Source organism: Rhinoderma darwinii, chromosome 3 (genome assembly GCF_050947455.1).
Source record: "Rhinoderma darwinii isolate aRhiDar2 chromosome 3, aRhiDar2.hap1, whole genome shotgun sequence".
NCBI classification, from domain to species: Eukaryota; Metazoa; Chordata; class Amphibia; order Anura; family Rhinodermatidae; genus Rhinoderma; species Rhinoderma darwinii.
This window is the reverse complement of record NC_134689.1, coordinates 206,725,004-206,749,419: the sequence shown is the minus strand read 5'-3', so window position 1 is coordinate 206,749,419 and position 24,416 is coordinate 206,725,004. Positions and strand designations below refer to the sequence as shown.

Here is a 24,416-nt window from a genome sequence, read left to right as displayed (position 1 = left end):
TCGGCCCGGTACTTGCGGCCGAAATACGTCCGTCAATTACGGACGTAATTAGTGTGTGTGCACATACCCTTAGATTGGAGGCTCGACCTGCACCAAATGCTAGGATTGGGAACCTCCGTTTCTCCCTATCAGGAAGGCCATAGTAATATGGAGTTGGCCATCATCAATCCAGCATTTAAAGCCCCATATGATTTTCTCCTGTTTGCAATCAAGTAACATAACTTTTGGTCTTTGTGACCATGAAGCCTAGCATCCTTAGACAATGGTTTGTTTAGTGGCCTGGTCGAGAATAGGGTGCAGAGGCTCTAAGTAGAACATGACATGGTATTGTGCATGAGCCCAGGGTTTTGTTAGGTTTGTAAAGCATATTTTTTTTTGGTGGAATTAAGCTGGCTATGCAGGCTTTGTCACCAGTTTATAATTTCCCTAATCTAAGCCCTTATGCACATGATAGTGTTTCCCGGCCGTGTGACGGACGTTCAAAAAACGGTCCACACGGCTGCAGTAGGAACAATAGACCCCTAATGGGGCTATTCACACAACCGTGTTTTTTTTTTTGATGGCCCGGGAAACCCGGCCGTCAAAAAATGGGACATGCCCTATTTTCGGCCGTTCTCCCGGCCGCCCGGCTCCCATAGAAGTCTATGGGGCCGGGTAATACACGGGCTTCACTTGAATGTGCTCCAAGTGATGGCCGTGTCTTCCGTCACTCGCGATCTCTCCTCCCTTCAGTGCGAAGTGCATAGGAAGAGGGTATTTTTTTGCTCCCTGTAGGAGCGGAATCCCCAATCCCTAGCCACCGCTTCGGCAACGCTGTGCCCGGGGATTGGGGATTCCGCTCCAGCAGAAGTCCCTGACTTCACTGTGTCCATGTGTGCCACTACCTACGGGGGGCGGTGTGTGCCACTACCTACGGGGGGCGGTGTGTGCCACTACCTACGGGGGGCGGTGTGTGCCACTACCTACGGGGGGCGGTGTGTGCCACTACCTACGGGGGGCGGTGTGTGCCACTACCTACGGGGGGCGGTGTGTGCCACTACCTACGGGGGGCGGTGTGTGCCACTACCTACGGGGGGCGGTGTGTGCCACTACCTACGGGGGGCGGTGTGTGCCACTACCTACGGGGGGCGGTGTGTGCCACTACCTACGGGGGGCGGTGTGTGCCACTACCTACGGGGGGCGGTGTGTGCCACTACCTACGGGGGGCGGTGTGTGCCACTACCTACGGGGGGCGGTGTGTGGCACTACCTACGGGGGGCGGTGTGTGGCACTATCTACAGAGGGCGGTGTGTGGCAAAAATTTATTTTTAAAATGGACAGTGAAAAAAAATAGATCAAAATCGGCCATTAAAAACGGAATCGGAGCGGATGCAAAACGGCCGGGAAACTGATTTTATCGGCCAACACTCGGACCCTGTCGTGTGAATAAGGCCTTATAGAAGCTTTGATGTAGATAACTACTGTTTGTTTGTTTTTGTTTTTAAAAAATGTTTATTACTGACCAAGTTCTGAACATTTTTAGATTTATGCTAAATGCCTAACTGGGCGTTTTTTTTTTTCTAATCAAGTGGGCGTTGTATAGAAAAGTGTATGACGCTGACCAATCGGCATCATACATTTCTCTTCATTCCAGCCCAGCTTGATTCACAGCACAGCGTAGCGTGAGCCCGCGAAATCACGCTGTGACATCACTTCCTCCTGCAGGTCCTTCACCAGAGCGACGGAAGTCTAAACAGCCGTGCCAGGACGTTTATCCGAATCTGCAGCAGCTGGAGGCGATGTCTGTTCAGTCTTCCATCGCTCTGGTTTTGGACCTGCGGGAGGAAGTGACGTACGTGATCGCGCTGTGAATCAAGCTGGGCTAGAATGAAGAGAAACGTATGGCTGATTGGTCAGCGCCATACTCTTTTATATTCAACGCCTACTTGGTGAATAGAAAGAAAACACCCAGTTGGGCATTTAGAAAAAATTTGCATAAATCGAAAACATTTCGTAACAAGGTCAATAATAAATAACGTTTGTGTGAGATTTACAGCAAGGCAAGCGTAATCTCGTTTTAAATTACCTTTACAGAGTAATCTCGCGAGATTATGCTTGCCCTGCTGTAAATCTCACACAAATTTTGGCGAAGTGTCAGGATTCTGAATAGACATCACGTCCTGGCTGGAGGTGATGCCTATTCATTGTCAGGACACTTGAGTAACGTTGATGTGTGTGTATGTGGCTGCACATAGTGATCTAGTAAGATTACTATGTGCTGTGTAAATGAATGGGGAGAAGTGTATGACGCTGATTGGTCAGCGTCATACACTCCTCTGTACAATGCCCACTTGGTCAAAAAGTAAAACACGCCCAGTTGTCCATTAAGAAACTCATTAGCTTAAAGCTAATATAGGTCATAACTCAGTCAAAAATATTTGTTTTTCTAAATAGAAAACACTGCTGTAATCTACATTACAGTGCCGATCACATTATGTACAAGATAGGGCACTTATAATGTGGTGACAGAGCCTCTTTAATTTAAATTTATTCACAGAACCCTTTAGCACTGTGGGGACAATTGCTCAACTAGCATCTACTTTTTTGTTAAAACACGTTCATATCTAGATTGCATCAAAACTGATCTATGCAGTAAGTCCTATACCGCAAGGGCCTGCAGTGGACTTTGTAGTCTACTAGACATAAGTTATGTAGTGTGAACTTTTTTAACGTGTCTTTTAACAGCTTCCCGACTGCCCACTGTAAACTCACGTCGGTGATTGCTGTGTTCTGTGCAGCGCCGACGTGGATTCACAGGGGGTGTTAAAAGCGCGATCGGGTGTCTCAGAGTAGCTCTGACACCCGGATCGCGCTGTTAACCCCTGCCTCTGGTCCTGGAGACATGATCGGAACTTGATTGGTTCAGGTCCCGATCATGTGAACGCAGGGAAAGTTTGTTGTAACAACAAACTGGAAAGTTTGTTTCTACAACAAATTTTCCCGGGGACCGACTGCGGGTGCTGCCGTTGGTTGTCATGGCAAAGCTGGAGGCCATACAACGGCCTCCAGGTCTGCCATACATGGAAGCCTATGAGGACCAGCCGTAGGCTGGTCCTCATAGTTTTCCTGTCAAAATGACTCTCAGCGTCACACTGACCGTTTACACTCAGCGTCACACTACCTAGGTAGTGTAATGCATTCTAGCAGCTATCCGTGCTGCAGGTCTTCAAGTAAAAAAAAAAAAGGTAATAAAAATGTTTTGTAAAAGTGTAGTTATAAGTTCCAAAAACAAAAAATGCTTTTTTTTCCTTTAAGTTTTTTATTATAGGAAAAGAAAGTATACATATTTGGTATCACCGCGTTCATAACGACCCAAACTATAAAAATATAATATTTTTCCTGCACGATGAACACCGCAAAAAAAATAATGAAACAATACCAGGATCACTATTTTTTTTTTGGGTCACCACCCCTCACAAAATCTAGATTAAAAAGTCGCATGAACCCCAAAATAGTACCAATAAAAACTACAACCCGTTCCGCAAAAAATAAGTCCCATTTTTTGACTGAAAAATAAAGTTATGGCTCTCAGAATATGGTGACACAAAAAATTATTTAAAAAAAAAATCGCATGTACCCTAAAATTGTACCAATGAAAACTACAGATTGTAGTGCAACAAATAAGCCCTCACACAGCTCCGGTGGAGAAAAAAGTTCTGCCTCTCAGAATATAGCGACAGAAATTGTGCAGAGCGTTCCAAAAGCGTATAAGATTGGGCACCATTTCTCAGTACGACACTGGCCACATATCTATGAATTATTATTTATTTACCGCATTATTATACCCTCTTACTATGCCATGATGTACTCTGCTCAGCTTACATATACCCCTGATGTACTCCGCACCGATTACATATGTCCCCACATTATAAACTGAAATACCAGCAAAACCCCAAACAGAACTACTACCAAGCTAAATCTGCGCTCCAAAAGCCAAATGGCGCTCCCTCTCTTCTGAGCCCTACAGCGTGCCCAAACACCAGCTTACTTCCACATATATTACATTTTATACCCAGGAGAACCCGCTCAACATTGTATGAGGTATTTGTCTTCAGTGTCACAACTGGGCACAACATATTGTGCATTAAAATGGCATATCATTAATTAATTTTCACTTTTCACCATCCGCTGCACATTAACCTCTTTGCGCACCACGACTTAATAGCATGTCGTTATGAGGGGGAGGTTATATACGGAGCGGGCTCATGCGCCTAGCCCACTCCATATGCTGCAGGTGTCAGCTGTGTATTACAGCTGACACCCGGGACTAACTGACAGGAACAGCGATCACGCTGTTACAGGAGCCTGTAAAAATGACATTATACTGCAATACATTAGTATTGCATCGTATTCTACATGCGATCTTATGATCGCTGTATCAAGTCCCCTAGGGGGAATAATAAAATGTGTAAAAAAAAAAAATGAAGTAAATAAAGTTTAGTGAAAAAAATATATAATATATTTAAAGTCCCAAAAAAAAACCTTTCCCATTTTTCCTCTAAAGTAATGTAAAAAATAAACAAAATTGGTATTGCTGCATCCGAACTATTACAATATACCAATATTTAACTCGCACTGTGAATGGCGTAAAAAATAAAGCATTTCAAAATCGCTGTTTTTTGGTCACCTTAGGTTTTAAAAAAAAAATATGTAATAAAAAGTGATAAAGTTGTATGTACCAAATAAATGGTACCAAAAAAACTACAGCTCGTCCCGCAAAAAATAAGCCCTCACACCACTCAATCGACCAAAAAGTAAAAAAAGTTATGGCTCTCGGAATTTGGTGAAACAAAACGTGTTTGGTTTTTTAACAAATAGTTTTTACTTTGTAAAAGTAGTAAAATATAAAAAAAAAACTGTATAAATTTGGTATCCCTTTAATCGTATTAAGTTGTAGTTTTTACCACACGGTGAAAGACGTAAAATTTAAACCCAAAAAGCAATGGAGGAATCACAGCTTTTTCCAATTTCAGCCTGCTAAGAATTGTTTTTTCATTTTCCCATTACATTAAATGGTACTTTAAATGGTGTCACTAGAAACTACAACTCGCCCCGCAAGGAATAAGCCCTCACACCATTCTGACGGAAAAATTAAAAAAGTTATGGCTCTTGGAAAGCAGAGAAGGAAAAACTAATATGGATAAGTTCTGAAAGGGTTAATTCATTGACAATGATGAAAACAAAAGCATTTTATGACCACGTGGGGGCATTTCCGTACTTGGGAGAAATTGCTTTACAAGTTTTGGGGTGCTTTTTATTTCATTTATTCCTTGTAAAAATTAAAATTTTCTTAAATATTTTTTCAGAAAAAAAAGTAGATTTTAATTTTCAGACTAAAACCAATAAACATAGCGAAAGACCTGTGGGGTTAAGATGCTAACTATACCCTAGATAAATTCCTTGAGGTGTGTAGTTTCCAAAACAGTGTCACTTTTGGGTAGTTTTCACTGTTTTGGCACCACAAGACCTCTTCGAACCTGACATGGTGCCTAAAATACATTCTAAAAAAAGGAGGCCCCAAAATCCTGTAGGTGCTCCTTTGCTTCTAAGGCCTGTGTTTCAGTCCATTATCACACTAGGGCCACAGGTGCGATAAATATATGTTGAGTTGCATTTCTCTGGTAAAACCTTCTGTGTTACAGATTTTTTTTTTTTATTACAAATGAATTTCGGCAAAAAAAACAAAACATTTTGTACATTTCCCCTCTACTTTGCTAGGGTTAAGAAACTTTCTAAATGCTATTTTGAATACTTTGAGGGTGCAGTTTTTTAAAATGGGGTGATTTATAGGGGTTTGTATTGTATGGGCCCCTCAAAGCCACTTCATAACTTAACTGGTCCTTGAAAAATAGCCTTTTGAAATTTTATTGAAAATGTGAGAAATTTCTGCTAAAACGTCCTAGAAAAATAGTGTAAAAAAAAACAACTATGCAAATATAAAGTAGACATATGGAATATGTAAAATAGTAACTATTTTGTGTGGTATTACGATCCATTTTCCAAGCAGATACATTTAAAATTAGAAAAATCCTAATTTTTGCAAATTTTCTTAAAAATTTGGCGTTTTTCACAAATAAGCAATTATTTCAATAATTGAAATTTTTCCACTAACCTAAAGTCCAATATGTCACGAGAAAGCAATCTCAGAATTGTTTGGATAGGCAAAAGCATTAGAGTTATTGCCACATAAAATGACACGTCAGATTTAAAAAAATGGGTCTGGTCCTAAAGACCAAAATGAGCTCGGTCCTGAAAGGGGTTAATGTTCTGTATTATTATACTATTTGTCCATGTATTAAGCAGTTTATTATGTGAAAAGCTTTTCTAAATAAGGCTTCGCTCATATCTGCGTTAAGTATTTCCGTTGCTCTGCTCTGCCATAGCAGAACAACAAAATACCAGAAGCGCCCAATCCGTTGCATGGCGGACACCATCAAAGCCCGAAAGAACCCATTGTCTTTAAAGAGTTTTGGTTGTTTGGTTTCCGCCATAGTGTCCGTTGTTTCAAGGGACAAATTAGCGCTGTGCTTTTTTTGTACCTAATCTGTGACTGCAGCTGTAAATATTATTATTATTATTATTTTTTTTTTTAATCTATAGTAGCTATTTATTTCTGTCCCAAAAGCTTTGGTGTCTAGAGTGCCGGTATTTCTATTTTCATAATTGCAATTTTCTTTTATCTTCTTGTGGGTAACCAGAAGCAACCAGTGCACTCGACATCAGGTTTATTACAAATTTTCTTTGGTGAGCTTCCCATTAAATTTTTTCTTGTACATAATGGACAATGGCTGAGGCAGGTGTCACTATGGAGAGACAGCCTTGGATCTGGTGACAAACGTCCCTGGGACTTTTCATTACAAATGAACAGGCACAATAACAATCTTCTGCCAGTATGTTTTAAATAAAAGCACAGAATCTATTTTTTAAAACATTTGTGTATAGGTCAGTGATATGACACTCCTCCACCTGTGTCCTCCTTTTTACTAACCTAAAATTGGTAGGTATGCAAGCAGGAGGGGACAGATAGAAGTTAGTAGAACTACCACATTTTACTACTCTGTTTTCGTTTGTAGTTGGTAACCATGACGACACATCGTTCTGCTTAGAAGCTGTACATACAAAGCGGCAGGATATTTTTCTATCGAGGTCATTTAAAAAAATTGCTGAATTTTCTTTCATTTTTGATCCTTTAGCGGAAAAAAAATATTGCAAAGTGTAAATGCCCTTAAACGCGGCACTTTGTTGTATATGCGTCAGCCAGCTTCTAGGTGCTGGACATTTTAATAAAGCACTTTTTGTAAACGTCTGTGCATTTAAATGTATTTTTGTATTTCCTTCTGTCGGAATATATAGGCCTCTGCATTGTAGTAAGAATTTTGTTTAATATGTATTTGGTAATCTACAAGAGTTCTTTTTCTCTGACATTGTATGAGCTTGTCTGGTAGTACAGCTTTTACACTGTCCTGCTAGTGCTTAGTACTTGAACTTGCAGTCCGCAAGACCATAAGAATGTATGATGTGACTCTGCATGCCTTAAGCATGAGGTGTTTTGCATGCAAGCAAGTAGTGGTGCATTTTTCTAAACTTCCATCAGTGTCTTTCATTGATTGAATATAATTACCATCATTCCTTGGGAAATGTAGAAGTCTTGCATTTGTGATATGCATGTCTCCTATCTCATAGGTTTCGTTCCGACAACCTCTTTAAATGATTAGTTTATTTTAGAGTATTTGCAGGTCACTTAAAGGGGTATTCCCATCTTGGACATTTATGGCACGCATCTATCTCTATAACGGGGTCCCAGACTGCCGTCCTACCTGCTGACGCTGGTCCCAGGCCACTGTGTGAAGGGGTGGTCGAGCTTTCTGGAAACAGCTGAGCGCATTTCGCTGTGCATTTACCAGAGCTCCCATAAAGGTGAATAGGAGTTACGAAAACAGCATGGCACAGTAAGCTACGCTGTTTCAATAGATCCCGAGTTCCGGAAACCGCAAAATACTGCGCTCGGCTCTCTCGGGGAAAACCCAGTCACGGTAGCCCAGGGACCAGCGGCCGAAGGTAGGGAGCGGTCAGGGGGCGTAGAGGTGGAACAGTTCGAGTCAAAACTTTCAGACACTCATAGGAATAGTACTTTTTTTTATTATGTGTATGGCACACTCACCAAAGTGGTATACAATGTTGAAAGTTTGCTGGGTATTTTGTTTGCATTATGCAAGCAGTACTTTTTACATTCATCTTCCCAGCACTTTATCACATCATTTAGGGTTTCCTACTGTGAAAGCAGCATGCACCTTTTATATTCATGGAAGCAATGTAATGAATTTGTCTAAAATGTGGTTTAAATAGATTTGAATGTTTTTATCCTAGTTTGAAAACTATTTCCACAAAGTTAATTATCTCCTAAGACAAACCTACATTTCAGTAAAATACAGATGACTCTGCGTATCCTAACAGTGAGCCGCAGAATGTCTTCAGAATAAAATTCTTAGAAAGGATTCATTTTCTCACAGCCTATTTCTGCTTCTAAGACCATTGCGACCTACCACGTATTTGCTGGATGCCATTGTACCCTAGAAAGTGGAATGACCATGCAGCCATAGTTATCTTTGCATGTTCACCCCAATAAACATTGAAAAGAAGCAGAATTTAAATATTACTTTCTTGTGCTCTTAATGCTATACACTTGGACAGAGGTCAGAACGCCTTCAGGTAAGCAAAGCTGGCTCCTGAAAAAGAATGGAAATGCCAACACGCACTTTTAACTGGTGATGCAATAGCAATGACCTTTTCTTTGTGAACAAATTGTGCAAGTTCTATACATTGTTTTGTGTACTTATTAGACCCTTTTTTTTTTGTTTTGTTTTTTTATCTGCTTTCTATTACAATTATGGCATTATAACCACTTTTATTTTTCTTCTATCTTGCAAAATTTTTTTTTTTCCTTTTTAAGATCCACGTAAACATTCTTGGCCAAAATCCAGGGGGAGCTTTTGCCATTTTGTGCTGTACAAGGAGAACAAAGACACGATGGATGCCATTAATGTGCTTTCCAAATTCTTAAGGTCTGTACTTTTGTCAGGATTGGTAGAGATCACTTTCCAAAAGATTTGAATGCCAGATAGTGATATTTAGTTTACATTATTTGAACAATTAAAGTTTACCTCTGATTTATAAAACCGCTTTCTATAAAGCTAAAGTGCAAGCAAAAATAATACATTTTGTAATATATCTTACAGACCAATGCCTTTCTCCATTTACCATACTCCTTTCCTCCTCCGCCCCACCTTAAGGCTTTCTTCACACACTTTTTGTGTGGCGTTTTTCTGGGCTTGTAAAAAAGTAATGAACTTAAGGCTTGGCCACGCGCGACGAAATTTCTGCGTGTTATCCATCTGGAATTGCGAACTGAATATATGCAGCGGAATACAGTAGCAGTAAAGTGGGTGTGATTTCACAAATGTCATCCACACGCTGTGGAAAAATTCCGTCAAGAAATTCACCTGCAGTGCGTAGTTTTATTTCTGCCGCAAGTCTATTAATGCTGTGGAATGTGGACTCATTTTCTGAGTTTGTCTGATGTACTGTGTCATTTCTTATAGAGGGTGAAAATGACATCACAGGAAGAAGAAATAGCCCACACTATTTTTCGCAGTTAGAAACGCATGAAAAACGCACGGTGCACATTTTCCGTAGCACATCCGTTGTGTGGACAAGCCCTTGATGTGGTATTTTTTGCAAGTGCTTTTTGGGTGGCTTTTTTTTTTTTTTTCTTTGTTTCGACATGCGTTTTTGTTTTGATTTGTAATAAATCTGGAATAAAATAGACTCAAAATTGCAGATAGTATTTCACATTACAATTCATATGTAGAAGTTTTGATCACATTCACTGCAACATGACTTGCACCCATAGAGTAACAATGACGACTCGTGTTCTGTTACCTTCCAATAAATAGTTTTCTGTTTCGTTTTGAGACAGGGTTAAACCCAACATATTTTCTTACATGGGGACGAAGGACAAAAGGGCTATTACTGTTCAAGCGATTGCAGTTCTCAAGTAAGTACTTTTTATATCAGGTAATTTTAACATGCTGCACGACTTCAACATGACATTGAAATAATTGTAAATATATAATTGCCTGTTTTGTTTTTTGTTTTTTTATAACATGCGTGTTCTTATAAACTTGTGTGTGTAGTGTCTATTATGTATTATGACATTAGATTAAACTTTTAAAAAAAATAATAAATTTATTTTAAAAAAATCCCCTAATAGGAAAAAAAAAATGTAATTAAAATTTACAGTTATAAAAAGTACCGAAGACCTAACCAGTCCTTTCTACAGGACTGGCTTTCTCCAAAGATTCCTGGTATGCCAGAAGTTATAACCCAACTAAAGTATTTTCTGGGGATAGGCCGCATTGATGATGCCAACAGGTTCAAAGAGAACAATGCTGCCAAATTTTTACACCGACTGAAATTAAGGAAGTGGCTTGGCCTTTTAAATATACCACTTGCCATACAGCAAATATTAGTGTAGCAAAACGTTTGACCAACTTCTAACATGTCAGAATTTTGGATTGGTTGGGGTCCGAGCATTAAGACCCCCACCAATCGCTAGAACGAAGCAGCTGAAGCACTCGTGTGAGCGCTCAGCTGCTTAGTTTCTGTTCGGCATTTTCCGGAAAGCAGATGTATCGGAGTACAGGCTCATAGACTTTCTATTGAGTCCGTACACCGATACATTTATTTCCGGAAAAAGCCGAACAGACACGAAGCGGCTGAGCGCTCACACGAGCGCTTCAGCTGCTTCGTTCTAGCGTTTAGTGGGGGTCTCCGTGCTCGGACCCCCACCAATCCAAACTTCTGACATGTCACTATGACATGTCTGAAGTTTGTCAAATGTTTAGCTACACTTTAAGAACTTGTTAGTAGCTTTAAAGCTGCTCACGTAGGAAAAATCTAAAACTGAAATCTTACACTCTGAAGTACTGCCCCTGGAGGTACACAGTTCAGAGCTGTAGTAACTAGCTATATTAATATTGGTGTTTATTGTACATCTTACACTGTATAATCATTCCCCTTTTTTTTCCGTTATTTCTTTTATGTCCATTGTTGAAAGCCTAAATTATAGGTCACAAGTTTTTGACGCAGGCTTTCTTATTTCCTGATATAAAAGATTGTCATACAATAAAAATATATATTTTTTAAATAAAAGCTATCAAAGCAATACATAAAAAAAAAAAAAATAGATACATTTTACACACATATATATATATATATATATGTATGTAATAAAATGTATATGCGTATTTGGTATAACCAACAAAAACAAGAGTAAGGCTAATGAAATGGAAAGATGAAAATATGGTGCTATAGATAAATGCTATTTATTGAACTGACTGTCCAGATGTCAAACATTTTATGAAAAATGTTGTACAATGCCCTAACTGCCTCGAATTTTAATAAAATAAATCTAAAAAAATTGTGGCTTATTTCTGCCACGTATTTGACAGCAAATCCAAAATGAATTTACGTTTAAATCGGCATGTGACACAAGAGAATTGACATTTGCGGAGTTTTAAATCCCCAGCATGTCCTCAATTCCGCACAGATTTTTTATTTTATTTTCCCCGCTACATGTGGATAAGGTTTTGAAAACACCGTTCACATGTACTGTACTGTAAATTGCTGTAGATTTACAGTGTGCAGAATCCCCAGCGTGTGAATTGATCTTTAACCTATTTATGTCCTGAAAATTCTACAGTTTATCATGATACCAAATCAATACAATCTCACACCATCCAGTAAAGGCAAAAAAGTATACGTTAAATGTATATTTATTTATTGTTTTTTGTTTTTTTAATATGGAAGTGTTATGGGCGACGGATGGCCTCCATCACACCCATCCAGTAAAAAAAGAGAAAAGTATACAGTATGTTAAACGTGTAATTTAATATGGGAGTCTGAGTGATGGATGGCATCGACCCTCCGGCTGTGATGTACTTTTTTTTTTTAATCAACATGGAAGGGGCGGGTGGGGTGGCTGACAGATGTCATCCGTCGGAGGTATACTTTTTATTTTTACATTTTTAACATCTCGCGCTATACATCTCAAGTCATGTCGGAATTAGAGAGCAAGTAAGGGAGGATGTATCTGTATTGGGTGTGGGAGGAAAGGCACAATTGTTTATCTGTCATAAATTTATCATATAAAATTTATTACATTACATTGATACTGTGGACTCTCAGAACTTGTTTTTTTTGTTTTTATTAGTTCTTCAATCATTTTATGTTGTTGAGCTTTGTTATATAAAATAATATTCTTTTATAGAATCACAGCACAAAGACTGTCTCATTTAAACAAATGTTTAATGAACTTCAAATTGGGAAACTTTACATACCAGAAGAATCCATTGAAATTGGGAGAACTTCAAGGCAATCATTTCACAGTCGTTTTAAGGTTAGATATTCCATAAATGTCTATTTGTCATAGTTTTCATATTCCATTTGTCATTTAAAGCCTAGGTTCTCAACTTGTGGTATAACGGCTTTTTAGACAAAATGCTAAAAAAAAGACATGTATACGCCTCATGTTCAATTGTCTTTTTTTGGGGTTTTTGCCTTTAACAACTTGGTTTTGTCATGGCTAAGTGTCCGATTGTATCCGTTTTACAAGTTCCCGTCAGAATCCGTTTTTTCAACAGGATAGACCGACTTAATTATTAACCATACTTAATGATTGTCTCATTGGGGGACATAGACCCTGGGTATATACTGTTAGGCCTTATTCACACGAACGTATAATACGTCCGTGCTACGCGCGTGATAGGTCCGTGGGACGCGCGTGATATTCACGCGCGTCCCATGGACCTATCTTAATGAATGGGGCCATTCAGACTGTCAGTGAATTTCATGCAGCATATGTGCGCTGCGTGTAACTCATGACATGTCCTATATTTGCCCGTGTTTCGCGCTGCACGCGCCCATTGAAGTCAATGGGTGCGTGCAAATTGCGCTCGGCACACGGAAGCACTTCCGGGTGATGCGTGCAACAGTAGGAAAATAAATGAATGAAAACAGAAAAGCACCAAGTGCTTTTCTGTTTGTAAACATAAAAAAAGCGTGTCATCATGATGCCGGCTGCGCGAAAATCAGGCAGCCGCGCGACAAATGCTGATGACACACGGACCTTTTTGAGTGCGCAAAACGCAGCGGTTTTTGCGCGCGCAAAGCTGACATGTCCATGTGAATACGGCCTAACTGCTAGCAGGCGTAACAATTGGGGTATGTTCACACGCTTAGCAAAAAAAACTTCTAAAAATACAGAGCTGTTTTCAAGGGAGAACAGCTCTGCCGTTTTTGGAACGGTTTTTCTATAGAGTCCATGAAAAACGTCTCAAAACGCGTAATGCACTTCTTCGAGGGCGTCTTTTTTAAACGGCCATTTTTAAAAACACCCGCGCAAAAAAACGGCCCGTCGGAACAGAACGCCGTTTTTCCCATTGAAATCAATGGGCAGATGTTTGGAGGCGTTCTGCTTTCGATTTTACGGCCCGAAAATAAGCCGTGTGAATATCCTAAGAATAAAACTGTTGTATAACCCTGCTACAGGCACTGAGCTATTTGTCTTCGCTTAGTGTTCATAGAAGGCAGACACCCCTGCTGGTTCAGTAGGCTGTCTTGCTCTCTTTTCAGGTTCCTTTTAGCTGGGAAACAGGGGTAATGCTATCCCTGTTTTCCCCACTTATGGCGAGTGCTTGGTTTCCTATAACTGTGCCGTTGTCGTGCCAATATGAAGACAAGCGGGACAAGAGCGCAAGCTCCCCTATTGCCCACCAGCCAAAGGGTTGCCCCTCTTGCTCCTCACCTGTCCCACTTCACCTGTAGCTGGCACATGGAGGGGGGGCGTCCCTACTGGTCCTATACTGTTGGGGGTGAAGAGGGGACGTATAGTCGTTCCCCCCTCCCCCCCCCCCTCAAAGACATATTTATATCTCTTATCTGGCGCATGTCCTGGGCACAGCAGGCCACATTTCACATATCGCCACCGCAGAGCTTAGGATGCTGAAACTGTGTAACAGTCTCGCATAGCACAACTCCAGGCCTGCATTTTTTTTTTTCGTTCTGGTCCGGCAGCCAGTTTCTTCCTCTCTTCCCCTCAGTCGGGGGGGGGGGGGGTGATTTTCTGGCTCCGGTCTTCTCTCGTGATTGGTTCACAGCCACCACATCACTGCTTGCATCCAATCGCGGCACAGAAGGGGCGCATCCATCTTTTCCTACTTTTACTCGTTAGCACAGACGAGATAGGGACACATCAAGAGGCCCTCCTGCTGTGCTTCTGCTGCTAACAACGCTTGGATCGCACCACACACTCTGGAAAGGGTACTTAGGCACTGGACGAAGAACAATCCTCTAAACTGTCCTCTTCTGTGGACAGTCTTCTCCAAGCAGTCCAGGACACATTACAGATCACTGACACTAAACAGTCTCTCCCAACTGAAATGGTCTGCTTCTGTCGTCCCATAAGCCCTTTCTTTCTCACTCCGAGTTTGAATAGGTTGTTTTCAAGGAATGGAATCGCCCAGACAAGTTTACTCTAAATATGCAATTGTACCCTTTTCCGGGGGATATTGTCTCCAAATTAACTAAATCACCAGCGGTGATACTCTGGTCTCTTGCCTGGCCAAGACTAGCACTATTGCAGTGGCGGACGCTACCTATTTTGTGCTACTGCATGGGTCAGCAGAGCCTCCACTGAATGGATATGTCAATTCCGTCACGCTATTCTGTCTGGAGCATCTTCCTGTGTGCATGTTGCCTTGTGGCCTGCGCCTCTGCTGCCAGTGTTGCCATACACAGGACTTCCTGGCTTCAATGCTGGTCCACTGACAATACTTCAAAGCAGTCCCTCACAGCTCTTCCTTTCACAGGTTTCCAACTCTCTGGGACCTACCTAGATGAGAACATTCTGGAAGCCACAAGTGGGACCAAGATTCATTGTGCCATGACCCCTAGGAAACTGGGACTTCATTTTCGCCCATTTTGCAGATTCCTTGGGCCATAAGCATTAGGGAAACCATCCCGCTAGGACTCCAAGAAAAAAAACCTTTTTCAAGCCCCGTCCTTCTTAGGGCCCTTGTCCTCAGGCCTCTAGACTTAATATGTCTTACATGCTCTGGGTTTAAAGTTGTGCCCCCACTCGAGCCTCAGGTCAGGGAAGGCTTCTGATTTTCAAGGATGTCTGGCTCTCCCACATCGCAGATTCCTGGGTGTGGAAAGTTGTCTCCTCAGGATACAAGATAGTTTGTAAGCCTACCACACAACAGCTTCTTCCAGTCCTTAGGCAGCCACCTTTTTTCAGGCAATCACTCTTTAGTCAAGGAGTGATTATCTATTTTCCTCATGATTAGGAATTTTGTGGGTTTTACTCCAATCTCTTTGTGATTCCCAAAAAAGACTGATCAGTTTGTTTCGTTCTGAACCTCAAACATTTAGATGACTAAATCAAGGTCTAAAGGAGAAAAAAGGGAGATGCACGGCACCACATGGTGCAGGTCACAAAACCAAGGTAATGGTATGGTTCAAAGTAGTAGCAGATATGCTTGACTAGAATAGTTGTGCAACCTCGAACATCAATCAGTCACGAGCACTGATACGTCATCAGTCTCATATTGACATCGCCTCCTCACTCCCTCCCCAGTGGGCCGGATTATCGGTGTCTTTACAGGGATTTCAGAACGAGTGACCGGTGTGTTGTCAACAGTGAGGGTTGACAGTGAGGCTTAAGGGACAGACAGAATGCCATTGTGCAAGTTCATGTGATCCAAGCCCACCCTGCTGTGCATTCAAGGAAGTATAACCCTGTATTCATCACTGTGAATATATATATTCATGTGTGTGTCCAATAATACAACCGTATAAACAATACTATATTGATATTCCATTTTAAATGGGTTATGTTTAAAGCGAAGTTTTAGATACTAATCCATCCTCTACTAATAAGTTTCAAATTTGAAAGGTCTAACGGGAACCAGCCCGTCTGTCATTAACTGGGAACTATCAACTTGTCAGAAGATTATCTCACTGGGGATGGTGTTAGACACCCACTTGGCTCGGGGGTTACTTCTTTGAAAGTTTCCACCCTCCAACAGGGAGTATGCATTTTCCAGGGGGGGTGGAGCCACCATCTCTCTGCTTTTGCATGAAAGTTCTAGGCATCAAGGTGGCTTCCATCAGGGCCATTCAACTTGCCCAGTTTCACACTAGTCCGCTTCAAAGGGCGATCATCTCCCAGTGGAACTATTCTACAGAATCCTCGCAACGCCTAATCCATCTTCGCCTGAGTGTACGGAGGTCATCCATCTGGTGGCTCTTCTCCCCAGTTTTCCCTCGAGGCCGCTTTTTTCTCCCACTGCACTGGCAGGTTCTATCCACGGATGCAAGTCTCTAAAGTAGGAGAGGAGCCTTCCAGAAATTTAGAACACAGGGCCTGTGGTCCCACCAGGAATCCTGTATTCTCCTTAACGTCTTGGAGTTGCGGGAAATATTTTTGTCTCCAATCACTGGATAACTCTTCTGTCTTGCCTACCGGTCTGAGTCCAGATGAACAATGTCATGGCTGTAGTATCTAAATCCTACTCCACATCAATAACTGAGGATGCTAGGATCCTGGAGTGGGCAGAACTGTACGTTCCTGCTCTTTGCAGTGTGCATGCCAGGGGTCGACCGTTGGGCTGAAGATTTCCTCAGTTGCGACCAGTGAGATCCAGGGGAGTGGTCTCTTCATCCCAAAGTGCTTGACCAGATTTTCTCCAGGTGGGGGTACACCAGATGTGGACTTTATGGTGTCCAGATTCAACCGCAAGGTTCCCCAATTTTATTTCTCCGGATCCCGAAGAATGTGCAGTTGACACTCGGGTGTCTCCATGGGATGTGTTCAACCTGATTTATTTGTACCCCCCTCTGCCTCCCCTTTCCAAGCTTCTCCAAAGTATTAAGGCCTATGGGGTTCTTTCCATCCTCGTGGCTCTGGACTGGCTACCTTGTTATGCAGATGTGGTGGCTCTGCTGGCCGATGTTCCCTGGCCTTGCTGCTCTTCCCTGATCTACTTTTTCAGAGACCACTCTTCCACCCAAATTTACATTGCTATGTTTAACACTGTTGCTGTTGAAGCCGCAGTGCTGTAACCGCAGTGCTTGTTGTAGAGGGTAATCTACACAAAGCTGAATGCTAGGAAGCCTTCATCCGCTCACATGTACAACCGAACTTGGAAGACAAACTTGTGCTGGTGTGAGGACTGGCACCTTCCTCCCTTGGGTTTTTTTTTTGTCTTTGTCCTGGATTCTGTTCTTCCAGAAAGGGCAAGAACGCTTTCCAACCCGAAGTTCCCTCAAGTGGCAGGTGCCTGCATTGTCCATACTCTTCAACAGACCACTGGCCAAGTCTGATTTGCAGTGGCCCCCGACTCTTACTTGGGAACTGATTATTTGTTCTGCGCTTCAGTCGGCCTCGCTTGAGCCTCTACAAGAGATTTTCATTACGTCTTTTCGCCTGGAAGGTGGTGTTTTCTCGTGGCAGTGACCTCAATCCAGAGGGTTTCTCAGCTGACAGCATTGTCCGATCATCTGCCTTATTTAACTCTCCAACCGGGATAAAGCAGTGCTGTGTACTGTGCGTTCCTTTTCGCCCAAGGTGGTCTCCTCCTTTCACCTTAACGAGGATATCATTACACATATCTACAGATGAGCGTCCGGAAGGGGTTAAAGAAATGTTTAAATGCTCCATCACAAAACAGAGACACGCATCTTTGGTATCACAATAATTGATGCCACTTAAAAGTAAAGCCAATGAGTTAGGGTAAAATGCACACTGCGTGTATGTTGGATACATACACATTAGGAAATAAATCACCCACTGGCTGCGTACACCACGCAGTATACAGGTGGCTTTTTTTTTTTTTTTTTATACTTTTAGGCCGTAGTGTTGTTAACCAATACTATTCCATGAAGTTGAAAAAAAGGTACAATTACACAATTTTGCCATCTGTTTGGTGAATGCGGTCATGCCCTATGGATATGTTTTGGACGAACGTACAGTGCAAACGCAGTGTAAATAGACACTTTTATATTGATATTGCCGAATGGTGTGTGTTGGGGTGGTGTTTTATTTGTTTGTTTTTGTCTGCATTCTCGCGCCCAAATAATTAAGTAATTAAATGTTAACATATGTAACCCAAAATTGTACTCTAAATGATAAAAAAAATAATCCTATTTTGGTAGAAATATTACTGGAACAGATGAACAAGTGGAGCAAGCCATGACATCTCTCAGGGATATTGGATTTATAAATTATTATGGCATGCAAAGATTTGGAACGACTGCTGTTCCTACTTACCAGGTGGGAAGGTAAGTTGTTGAACTTGCTACCTATTTTATTTTTTTTTTGTGTTTTTTGTTTATATATTCACACGTTGCCGACATTCTGGTCGGGGATTCTGCTGCAGGAGGAGCCCCTGACGTCATTGTCCATATATGTATAGTGATGTTAGGGGCTTTGAGATGCCGGAATCCCCTGCCAGTGTCGGCAATGCTCTGGTCAGGGATTCCGGCATCTCAAAGCCCCTAATGTCACTGTCCATATATAGACCGTGACTGCAATCGCTGTCCCCAGCCAGAGAGCTTGCGATGCTCTGGCCCGGGACTCCATAGTTAAAAGCCCTGACCTCACTGTTCATACATGGACAGTGACGTCAAGGGCTTCCCCGGGCTCAGTAGGGCTGTGCCAAGAGAGTAGTCTTGTGAGGGCCAGGATCAGTTTTTAATGGCCGTCACAAGGGTTGATTTCTGAAAAATGGACGTCAAAAACTGATCCATTGACTTCCATGGGGGCCTTCGGGCCGTGAAAACAAGCAAAAATGGAACGTTTTATTTTTTAATTTAGTCTAACACAAATTGCTCTACTGACCCCCCTCCCAATGTTGGTTTTTTTTTACATTTATATTAGAGCTATTCTTCAGAGTAATTGGAATGAAATGATTGATCTGATCCTGAAACCAAGGCCTGGAGGTATGGAAATTCATGAACCCTGTTGGAACTGTTTTTGATCTTTTAAAAGTTACACAGGTACTACTGTTCTCAGTGGGAAGCTGTTTTTATATGTAGGTAATAAAATAACATACATTTCCAGAAGGGAATGAGCATATCTGGCTTTGACCCAGTCGTCTAGATATTACAATTTGGCCCTTGTCAAAGTGGTTCAGATTAGCTGCTTAGGGTATATTCGCAAAAGTGCAATTTTTGCACAACCAGCAGTGGACTCGAAGAAAGCGAATTAGAATCTTTCCCATATATCTTTCCTCTATCTAACGATCCACTCCTGGTTGTGCCTTTCTAAAATTGCACCAGAGAAAAAAGGAAACCAAAACTGCACTGTGTGAATAAGGCCTTATGCTTATTACCCACTTTTCCTGTTTCCATGTTTATCAACCTCAAGAACTGACTGTTCACTTCATGCCGAATATATCCCTCCCCTTGACAGGTGACATCGTAACGAGATAATCGATAATTTTCTTCACCTGTCAGTGGAATTTTAGGCTGCGTTCACATGTTTTTGTCAAAATGCATTTTATTCTGCGAATTGCGGCAAAACAGAGCTGTCGTGGAGCAACACCAGCAGATGACATGGCTCCCCAAACCATCACTGACTGTGGAAACTTCACACTGGACCGCAAGCAACTTGGATTGATGCCTCTCCCCTCTTCCTCCAGACTCTGGGACCTTGATTTCCATGCAAAATTTACTTTCATCTGAAAAGAGGACTTTGGACCACTGAGCAAAAGTGTTGGTCCACTGTGTTATATCAAGTCCAGAGTCAGCGCAGCGTCTACCAGGAAATTTTCGAGCACTTCATGCTTCCCTCTGCTGACAAGCTATATGGAGATGCTGATTTCATTTTCCAGCAGGAATTGCCATCTGCCCACACTGCCCAAAGTACCAATACCTGGTTTAATAACCACAGTATCACTGTGCTTGATGGGCCAGCAAACTCGTCTGACCTAAACCCCATAGAGAATCTATGGGGTATTGTCAAGAGGAAGATGAGACACCAGACCCAACAATGCAGATGAGCTGAAGTCCGCTATCAAAGCAACCTGGGCTTCCATAACACCTCAGCATTGGCACAGGCTGATCGCCTCCATGCCACGCCGCATTGATGCAGTAATTCATGCAAAAGGAGCCCAGACCAAGTATTGAGGGCATATACTCTACATACTTTTCAGTAGGCCAACATTTTGGTATTAGAATATTATATAAGCCCAATTTCTAAGGTTTTTAGTCACTTCATTTCACACAAGAAAATGGAATAAAAAGTAATCAAAAAGTTACGTACCCCAAAATGTTACCAATAGAAACTGTTTCGCCCTGCGCAAAATAACCCTCATACCGCTCAATCGATAGAAAAAAAAAGTTATTGCTTTTATAATATGGCATCAAAACTCCAAATTTTATTTTTAACAATCATCTTTTTCCTTGCAAAAGAAGGAAAACCTTAAAAAAATATATACATTTGGTATTGCTGTAATCGTATTGACCCGCAGAATAAAGTTACTCTGACGTTTTTACCGCATGGTGAAAACCCTAAAAACGAAAAAAATAAAATTAATTTTCTGGTTTTTTTTTCCTATTCCACACCGCAAATATTTTTTCCCTTGTTTCCCACTACTTTATATGGTACATTAAATGGGGCCGTGAAAATCTACAACTCGTTACGCAAAAAACAAGCCCTCATACAGTTATATTGATGGAAAAAGAAAAAAAAGTTATTCCTTTTGGAAGGTGGGGAGGAAAAAAAGTTTAGAAAATCCCAAAAATGGTGGGAAGGAGTTGAAATAAAATTAAGCTCCTTACTTAACCACTTCCCGACCCGTGGTGTGCCAGCACATGGAGTGGGGAAGGGATGATGTATGGAGTGGGCTCACGCTCTGAGCCCGCTCCATACACTGCAGGTGTCCGCTTCTGACATGCTGCTCTAACGGCCAGGAACAGCGATGGCGTTGTTCCTGGCTGTTTAGTTAAATCCCGCGGTCAATAGTGACGGCGGCATTTATAGAGGTTTTCCCATGAAGGACATTTATGACATATCAAAAAGAAATAGTAGGACAAAGACCCCTCACTCACTATGGGTCGAAACGTTGCCTGTCTATTGTGGATGTCTTGACAATAAAACCACTTTGAAGATTTGGAGACGTGTGCTGTTGTCCTACTATTTCTTTTGGAATTTACATCATGCCGGAGTGGGTTTGCCTGGCTTGACAGCGTGCACCGCACCAGGTTCGGGACTTGTGCTGCTTCAAAAATCCTTTTTTTCTTGATATCCACAAGATATGTCATAAATGTCAGATAGATGTGGGTCCTACCTCTGGGACCCGCATCTTTCTCTAGAACGGGGCCCCCTAAACCCCGTTCTATCTTACCTGGCTCCGCTGTCTTCCGGCCACTTCCTGGTTACATGGTCGAGTTACGGAAACAGTGTAACTCGCTGAGCTACGCAGTTCCGTAACTCCCATAGAACTGAAAAGTAGTTACAGAAACAGCGTAGCATGCTACGCTGCTTCTGTAACTGCCATTTACTACTATGGGAGCTACGGAAATTTCCGTAACTCATCCATGCATCGCAGTGTATTGTACTAATGATCTCTGGTTCAAGTCCCCTAGGGGAACTAATAAAATTGTGTAAAAAAAAACAAAAACCTTTTCCCATTTTTCCCCAAGCTCAATGTAAAAATAATCAAATGTATCGCTGCGTCCGTAACAGATCGAAACTATTACAATATAGCATTATTTGACTCAGCGGCATAACAAAATAAAATTTACAACCCCAGAATCATTGTCTTTATGCTAAAAAGTGATTAAAAAAAAAAAAAAATGGTGTTAATAAAAACTACAGCTCGTCTCGCAAAAAATAGGCCCTCACAACGCTCAAACGATGGAAAAATATAAGTCATGGCTCTCAGAATGTGGCTCTCAGAATAAGGGTGCATTCGCATATGTCGGTTCTACCAGCATCGTTTTTTGTCTCAAGTGATTACAACTGATGCAAAAACTGATGAAAAAATGTATCCGTTGCCATCAGGCTTTTTCACCATTTTTTTACTTTTTAAAGGGATTATCCAAGACTTAATAATGACTAGAGATGAGCAAGCTCTTAAAAAGTTTTTGTTTCGGCAGGTTTGTGAAATTTTGTCAGTTTGGTTCAGACCAAATTAGTTAGAACCGAAACCAAATTTCACCAGCAGGTGGGGATTGTGCGACGCGACCCCCCCCCCCCCCCCCTCCCCCCTCTGGGAACAGAATCACCGGCAAAAGCGTTGCCGACTCTGGCTGGAGATTCCGCTCATAGAGGGAGCCCGTGATGTCCCTGTCCATATATGGACAGGGATGTCAGGGGCTCCCTCTAGGAGCAAAGTCCCCAGTGCTACCCACACCTGCCCTGTAGATACTGCCACGCACTCCTGCCCTGTAGATAGTGCCACAGTCCGATGGCCCAGAATTCCGCTCCTGCAGAAGCCACTGATGTCACTATTCATATATGGATGGTAACTTCAGCAGGGGCTTCTTCAGGAGTGGAATCCCCGGTCACGTCGGCAAGGCAGTGCCCGGGGTTTGCGGTCCAGAAACATCGGCAACGCAGGCCGAGGAGAGGGAAGCTCACCTCAGATCTTCACTGCAAGGCGCTAAACACTAGCCCTGACTTCGGTGAGGTGCTAGTGTTTGGCGCCTTCACAGCTACCCACAACGCACCACGACAGGAATTTTATTGTCCCACGCCGGGTGCTGCCTGAAGGTGGATGCGGCAGCATCCGGCATTCAAACGGCTACAATGCATTAAGATAGGATACGGTGCCAGGACCCAGAAACGCTGCAGGTAAAGTTTTTGGATCCGGCTCCCAGGGAGGTACGACACCACAACTGATGTCCCTCGCGCCAGAACAGATCCCATAGAAAACTATGGGATCCGTTCTAGCATCCGTTTGTCTCCAGGTGTTCTTTAACACGCCGGAGGTAAATTGAAGCGGACGCCGGACAGATGTGAACGGCCCCTTAAGGGTTATTCCCACAATCCAAAGTATTCCTTATTGTATCCTATCTGTAAAAAAAATATATTCCGTTTATTTGGCCCAAATAGACTTATCTTCTGCTATAACCCCAAAATACCCCATGCCGTGTGTTTTTATTTTCACCTGATCTATAGTGGTTACGCCCTTCTGTAGTTCCGTTTTTGGGACCGAGCATGTGCAGTGAGAACCGCTATGTTTCTATAGAGAATTTCTATCTCTCCTTGTGCAGTGAGTTGGCGCATGCGTGGTTCAGCTGGTCATATTGCACAGGGCGGGCATGCGCGGTGGGCACTGTATGGCGTTTGCCCTGTCAGTGGTTTTGTACAGTGCTACTTGTGACCACTACACTGGGACTAATAGATCTTCCTGGTCACCCGTACCCCTGCTTCATCATACACTGTCTGATAAGGGAATCCTGTTTGCGACAGCCAACGTAGTTTTAGCATGTGTGAGGGGCAGTGCTGAAAGGGAGCTATTATTGAATTGAGACTGTGTTAGGGGAACCTACATGATACAAAGAAAAGAACAATGAGAACTTTCGAAGTTACGGCACGCACATGTTACACTTGCCACTGTAAATTTGAGCAAGTATAGGATGTACTTATTTGAGTTTTCTCTTTTGTATACTTGTCTGCTGCAATAAAGTTCACCCCCAATAGCTTTACATGTTTAGGAGTAGAAAGAGCAAGGAGCTATAAACGGCAGTCACATGTAGGACCGCCCACTATACTCAAGACCGTTAGAGGAATGGAGCAACCGGAGGAAGATAACAGAAGGAAAACAAGTCGTGCGTTTCCTTGGGCATGTTAGAGTAAGATACAGGGCTTTTTTTAAATAAAGTTAAAGCTTGGATAACACCTTTTAAGATCTGCATGGTCTTTCACTAGGGCCCAATTTGCTCTTATGTAAAAGCATTATATTTCAGTCCCGTTACTTGTCTAAAAATCAACAATATCCTCATTATGAACTGTGTATTTATAGCTGAAAAGGGATATCTGGTTCAGTGCAGAGAAGAGTGGGCAAAGACAAAGGACCCAGATGCTGCACTCCGAAAACTGCCTGTGAAGCGATGTGTAGAGGGACAGCTGCTCCGTGGGCTTTCAAAGTATGGCCTTAAAAACATTGTGACAGCATTTGGCATAGTGAGTATTTATAAACTTACACCAATCTTACATAAACTATTTACAAATATTTGGTAATATTTTTGCATCAACAGAGTTTTTTTGACATGGAAACCGCGTCAGAAAACGCGCCAAAAAACGG

The 24,416-nt window shown here is 42.1% G+C and overlaps 1 protein-coding gene across 2 annotated transcripts in view; it reads left to right on the top strand.

Moving 5' to 3' along the window:
- Positions 1–24,416, top strand: part of PUS7 (pseudouridine synthase 7) — a 109,905-nt gene that overhangs the window by 41,507 nt on the left and 43,982 nt on the right. Inside the window, exons 6-12 of one of the 2 annotated variants that reach the window (XM_075857295.1) lie at positions 8,731–8,748; positions 8,990–9,101; positions 10,016–10,093; positions 12,368–12,496; positions 18,316–18,441; positions 19,040–19,101; positions 24,135–24,295. In XM_075857295.1, the coding sequence (XP_075713410.1) occupies positions 8,731–8,748; positions 8,990–9,101; positions 10,016–10,093; positions 12,368–12,496; positions 18,316–18,441; positions 19,040–19,101; positions 24,135–24,295 (686 nt within the window). The remainder of the gene's footprint in view (positions 1–8,730; positions 8,749–8,989; positions 9,102–10,015; positions 10,094–12,367; positions 12,497–18,315; positions 18,442–19,039; positions 19,102–24,134; positions 24,296–24,416) is intronic. The other variant, XM_075857296.1, reaches the window with a different exon arrangement.